General features: G+C 37.8%; 1 protein-coding gene across 1 annotated transcript; it reads left to right on the top strand.

Annotated features, from left to right (window-relative positions):
• The first annotated feature begins 2,785 nt into the window (after positions 1 to 2,785).
• LOC138323182 (uncharacterized) lies at positions 2,786 to 6,491 on the top strand. The gene has a single exon (XM_069267593.1). It carries the CDS (start codon positions 3,478 to 3,480, stop codon positions 4,699 to 4,701), a length of 1,224 nt encoding a protein of 407 aa, XP_069123694.1. The 5' UTR covers positions 2,786 to 3,477; the 3' UTR covers positions 4,702 to 6,491.
• Positions 6,492 to 7,095: the final 604 nt, after the last annotated feature.

Here is a 7,095-nt window from a genome sequence, read left to right as displayed (position 1 = left end):
GGGTCGACAAACTTAGAAAACCGTGGACACATGGCGAAATGTGTCATAAGGGTCGACAAACATAGAAAACCGTGGACACATGGCGAAATGTGTCAAAAGGGTCGACAAACATAGAAAACCGTGGACACATGGCGAAATGTGTCATAAGGGTCGACAAACATAGAAAACCGTGGACACATGGCGAATATGTCAAAAGAGTCGACAAGCATAGAAAACCGTGGACACATGGCGAAATGTGTCAAAAGAGTCGACAAACATAGAAAACCGTGGACACATGGCGAATGTGTCAAAAGGGTCGACAAACATAGAAAACCGTGGACACATGGCGAAATGTGTCAAAAGAGTCGACAAACATAGAAAACCGTGGACACATGGCGAAATGTGTCAAAAGAGTCGATAAACATAGAAAACCGTGGACACATGGCGAAATGTGTCAAAAGGGTCGACAAACATAGAAAACGTGGACACATGGCGAAATGTGTCAAAAGAGTCGACAAACATAGAAAACCGTGGACACATGGCGAATGTGTCAAAAGAGTCGATAAACATAGAAAACCGTGGACACATGGCGAAATGTGTCAAAAGGGTCGACAAACATAGAAAACCGTGGACACATGGCGAAATGTGTCAAAAGAGTCGACAAACATAGAAAACCGTGGACACATGGCGAAATGTGTCAAAAGGGTCGACAAACATAGAAAACCGTGGACACATGGCGAAATGTGTCAAAAGGGTCGACAAACATAGAAAACCGTGGACACATGGCGAAATGTGTCAAAAGAGTCGACAAACATAGAAAACCGTGGATACATGGCGAAATGTGCCAAAAGAGTCGACAAACATAGAAAACCGTGGACACATGGCGAAATGTGTCAAAAGAGTCGACAAGCATAGAAAACCGTGGACACATGGCGAAATGTGTCATAAGGGTCGACAAACATAGAAAACCGTGGATACATGGCGAAATGTGTCATAAGGGTCGACAAACATAGAAAACCGTCATCCTCGATACTCCAGGGGTTCCGATCACTTACGTTCTCTACACACCTGGACTATCTCATCGTAAAACTGGAGGCAACAGAACAGAACAGGTAATTTAGTCCTTTGATGTACATCAAAAGAACCGTATAACTGTACACTGTGGTTGACTACGTGGCTTTGAAGTTGGGCGTCGCTCTCTCTGTAGTCTTCAAGGGAAATCTTTGCTGGTCTGTGATTGGTCAAATATTTTCAGCTGAGCTGCCTTCAATTTCTCACTATGAGATAGTCCAGGGGTGTAGAGATCGTAAGTGATCGGAACCCCTGGAGTATCGAGGATGAGAAAACCGTGGACACATGGCGAAATGTGTCAAAAGGGTCGACAAACATAGAAAACCGTGGACATATGGCGAAATGTGTAAAAAGGAGCGGCAAACATAGAAAACCGTGGACACTTGGCGAAATGTGTCATATTAGGGTCGATAAACATAGAAAACCGTGGACACTAGACGACATATGTCAAAACGACGGATACACATAGATAACTGTGAACACATAAAGACATGGGTTAATAGGACGGAGACACACAGCGAACTATGGACAGAAGTCGACATATATCGAAAAAAACGGAGACATAGTGAACTGTTGACACGAGAGTTAACGAGAGGTGGCAAAAGAGTTGGGAAATCGGGACACATAAAGACAATGATTAATAAGACGAAGACACATAGACAACTGCTGACAGAAGTCGATATATGTCGAAAAGACGGACACATAAAGAACTGTTCACACACGACGATAGGTGTCAAGGAAACAGGACACATAAACAACTGTGGACACATGACGACAGGTGTCAAGAAGACGGAGACATATATAGAACTGTGGACACATGACGATAGGTGTCAAGAACACGGAGACATATATAGAACTGTGGACACATGACGACAAGTGTCAAGAAGACGGAAACATATATAGAACTGTGGACATATGACGACAGGTATCAAGAAGACGGAGACATATATAGAACTGTCGACTCATGACGACAGGTGTCAAAAAGACGGAGACATATAAAGAACTCTGGACACATGACGACATATGTCAAAAAGACGGAGACACATAGAGAACTGTGAACACATGACAACATATGTTAAAGAGTCGGTTGGTTGGTTGGTTGGTTGGTTGATCGAATTTTACGTCATGTTAAAAGTTTGAGTCATTTAGGCCGTATGTTTTGGTTGACTGCGGTATATTTGTGCTGTGTATCTTAGAGAAACACATACGGACGGTAGTTAAAGAGACGTGCGCCTAGTGAAACGTTTATAGGCCTAATATATGTGTAGTCTTATTACATTGTAGTAAAATTAGATCGGTGAAGTTTTATCTAGTGAAAAATACTATATTAAGATTATCCTTAATAATGAACCCAATTAACTGGAGTTTATATGATATTTGTATGTAGAGTACAGAGCATTGTCTATAAGTTATGTAAGGAAAGGCTATTATCAAAACCAATTGAAATTCTTTGGTCTAGATTTTAGCTTCTGTGCATATTTAAGTTATATCGGATTAAGGTCCTTAAAACATCACAGTGGTAATCCCGTTATAATCGCGGAGTGTAACAGTACAGTGTGTATATAAAGATTTTAGGCAGGTATGGCAAACTCAAATTACATATTAAGTTTACCGGAGTAAGCTTGTAAACTGTGAAAAACCTAAGAACTATTGTCGCCTGGTAAAGTCAATGGTCGTCAGAAATTCCAGACCTGCTATACACTATTTTGTTTTAGAGAATATTATGACGATAACCCTATGTTTCCAGCAGAGAAGTTACAGTGCCATTCAATGAGGTATCAATATTCATAAGCCTGTTCCGGGTCGATTGAAAAGCCGGTTCCGCTCAATAGAGTGATCGCTATCAGAGGAAACAAAAAGACCACAATGATATAGTAGGCATTGTGTACGTGTATAGTCGGACCAGCATAGATGCACTCTATCTACGGCACTATGACGTGGAGATTTGCCTGTCTGTGTTCTGCGAGAATTTAACAGTCAGTATTGATATGATAAACGGTCAGTCATGCAGGGAGAATAGATAACCCAGTGTTGTTTGAAGAGAAAAAAGGACCTAACAGATCCAGAAGATACTTCATTATTGATAACTTTAAACTCGTATATCTCCAGTATGGTGTTGACAGGTATGATATTCACACAGACGTAGTCCAGACTGGGCAACGAAAAGAAGCACTGCACCAGGCATGGCTCAGGGTGGAACCGATAGACCAGATTATTCTTACTACTAACTCTCAAGACCAATTCAGTAGGTGCAATGGACAAATCCATCTTTTTCCAATCGAACATGTGGAACTAGCATCTCCAGGATATTTGAAATGTGAAACTTTCCCAAAGTTTTTTCCTTGAAAGGTGAGCGTTCCTTCGAATAGGATTAATAGCCATCATTTTATAATAATAATAACTAAACGCGTGTGTGTGTGATATAAGATGGAAATCATGACGCCTCTCGATTCAGGAGGAGGCAATTTGTCTCAGCAATTTGATATCTCAGCCGACGGGTTCTCCTACATCCAGGGCGAGGATACCAAAAACATCAAAATTAAACAATACCTGTGTGTCAGGGATTCCTTACCGAAGACAGCACTTTCTCATGTAATTCTGAACGAGAATATGAGCCAGGATCGACAACTTGAAAGAACCATGAGCGATTTGACTCTCAGACAACTTAAGCAATCTAACGCCAATGACCTTACTCAGAGAACATTCGTTGCCATGCAGGACCGAAAACAAAAGAAATGGAAGAAAGATGACGAAACTCGTTTATCTAACATGAATTTTCCAGTTTATTCTGTTCCTGAAGAGAGACGTCCAAAGGAAATGGACGTTGTCTATCGACTTCCGGACTACAGAGTGAAGACAGGAAAAGGACCGAGACTAAAATCGGCTTCCGCCGGAACCGGTTCTGGAACCGGAAATAATATCACAACGTCTACGCCTCGGCAAATGAAAATGCCTTTTGGAATTAGCAAAGAAAAAACGGAAATTATAACACATAATGATAAGACTTTCATGAACAAGTTACCAGAAGTAGAGGTTGTAGATCATGATGCGCTCCAGCATTATGATCATTACCGAGGAAAGACAATGCTGGAATCGGGGACACCGTCTAGAGATATGCGATTCAAACGTTTAGAAAACCTTCTGAAGCCAGCTTTCCTAAAGCAGACTGATCAATATAATGAACGAAATGTGAAGTCTAAAAGTCGTCTATCTAAATATTCCGGGATGGGTTTGGACAATAAGGAAAAGACTGAAGACGAAAAGCATCCCTGTGATCAATTTCTTGCGGAAGACAGCTTTATAGCGCCGTCTATTGCACCCTCGGTAGACGCGTCTGTAGTGCCTTCTATGCCCGGAGATTTTGCTCAAACCGTATGTCTTTCAGCGCCTCCTTCGGTGGTTCAAATGCCACAAAGCCGAGCTACTGAGCATGGGTGGATGATAACAAGGTTAAATACGGCGTCTGATTTTAATGCCAAACCCGCGTCATCACGCAGTAGACTTGCTCAAGACCAGAAAATGGAAAATGCAAAGAAGCGCGTGAAAAGGAGCGTGGAGATTTTGGAATCGTTTAGAAATGGTGATGTTAACAAACTTGCTAAAAGTCTGGCCCGTGAAAAGAAACATCGCGAGGGGCAAAAACAAAGCTAATGAAATGTGCAATAAGCAATGTTCATATGACAATAGTGTCTTAGATGTGAATGAAATTATATTAGTATACAAAAGTGTTGCTTACGTTCTCTGTGCCTTATTTGTTACCATGGGAATGACACCGTGTGCACATGGGAATTAATGTTCACCTTTTGCTTTGTGTCTGTTTCTCTTAATCAATCCGTTCCAATCGTATATTATATGCAATATATGTGCTTGGGATGCTATTAATTTTGGAAAGTGCTGATCGATCATTTGTTTAATTATTTTTAATACATGTATTGGACTTATCGTACTTTATATGTAGAACTAAACACGTTTGATTAAGGGGAAACGATTTCATATTATTGATACAGTATTCGTTTTTCATGGTGAATGTTATATGCTATATATTTTTGTAAAATAAACACGTTCTATATAGTATAAAAATACTAACCATATAGAGATAAGGAACACCTTTATTTACTAAATTGTTCAAAACGTTGATTTTGGTGTAAATCTACTTAGGTGTGATTGCAAACAACTTAAAATACGATATAACTAACTAGTGTTGAAAGGATACTACATATTGTACATCATATTTTAATTAGAGTACTGTGTGCCCCATTTGGATAGGTTTGGTGTCTGATATCACGGGTGCGGATTGGGAAGCACAAGGTTCTTGGGCTGGTGATAAAAAAATCTACATAAGACTATTACAAATGTTTTCTTACCCATTCAATTTCATCAAAATTACACGTGTATTTAAACTTTTTATTTTATATTTTACGCAACTTAACACAGTGCTTATTGTTATTACTGGTCAAAGTATCATATTCAACTACTAGTAACAATGATTAACTGGCACATAGTTTGTGGATGTGTATTGAATATTGATTATGTTCACATATGGATACGTAATGAATAATATATTCACCACCGTGAACGGTCGGTGAAACTCGAAAATAATGTGATACGCTGTACTATATTAATTAGAGTCAAAACAGGTAAGCCGTTAGTTACTGTATAAAACATCCCTATATTATTACAAATAATATATTGAAAATAATATTAATACTATAATTTGTGGAATGTGGAGGCACTCATTGCATGACTGTCGGGCGTTTTGTATAACACAAAAACATCTCGAGCAGACCTGTATTTTTTGTTTTTATTATAAAGTTTTATTTGTTTTGTTTAACTATATTCTGTGTTCCTTTTAGTATTGATTAAGTACTACTGACACTTCTCTTAACTTATAATTCGAATTGACGACGTTTATTATTTATTTAATTTTTGGTTTCGTATACTGTACAGACCTTTTGCAGTCATATTCAAGAATTCCCCGAAATACACATTCTGAATTATAATGCCAGTTAAACTAGATATAAAGATTTCAAAAATGGGTTGTATTTTTCTTAATTAAACTACATTTGCAACTAGTATGTAAGTTACATTTTTTTTACATTTTCATTTGTATTATTCAAAATATTACTTACACATATTTCATAACGGAATTCCTGAAGGATTTCAATGACTCGTTAAACTAACAACACTGTTCATGGTCTGATACCTAGCATAGAACGGTATTCCGATTTCTGTTTACTGTTTTTATACGCTCATCCGATTGTTTCAGGCACGAGACCTATTTACAACGACTGAATACAGTAAGGCTCCTATTTATAAACATGTTTATAAAAGTATGGAATTCTTTGTTTGTGACCCATATTACTATTTCACTAAGTACATTTCAAATACCAACGTGTATTGAAATCTCCGATTATTAATTATCAAATTGTATCTGAGTCCGTCGGTATTGTTTTGTTAATCAATAAAATGATTCAAATGAACATTGATGAGCGTCCTTGAATATTTTTTTTCTATTGGTAATGATTTAAAGTACATTTTGTGTAAGTTATACCCTTGTATAGAGATGGGTATTTTTAGCATTCTAACGTAATTTAAATCACGTATTTATACCTAAGCTTTCGTAATTACACTGTTGGCAACATATCGTCTAGCACGTTATTTTTGCATGTCGACTTTTTCAAGTTTTTGGTTTTTGGAAATTTAAATGTTAGGCATCAAAATGTAAGAATCTTGCTGCAATGGACAAATAAGCAGAATTCTCAGCACACGATCAATGGTCCATTCCATATAAGTATTTTGTCCCGTTACTTTAGCCACAGGCTACACCAAATTATACGGCTTTGCATCACAATACTAATGAAACAATATTTTCCGTTTCTTCTTTTATTTAGTAAATGGCTATAAATATAATATGATCCAACTATATGGTCGCAACTATTATTTTTCATTTTTTTAAAATAGCCGAGTACCTAAAAAATTCTATCAGAGAACTTTGAAACTTCATCATTATCATTTATCGTAGTCTTCTTGTTTTTGCGATCCACG

This window comes from Argopecten irradians, chromosome 5, assembly GCF_041381155.1.
Source record: "Argopecten irradians isolate NY chromosome 5, Ai_NY, whole genome shotgun sequence".
In the NCBI taxonomy this organism is placed as follows: domain Eukaryota; kingdom Metazoa; phylum Mollusca; class Bivalvia; order Pectinida; family Pectinidae; genus Argopecten; species Argopecten irradians.
This window is presented reverse-complemented; position numbering and strand designations above follow the sequence as displayed.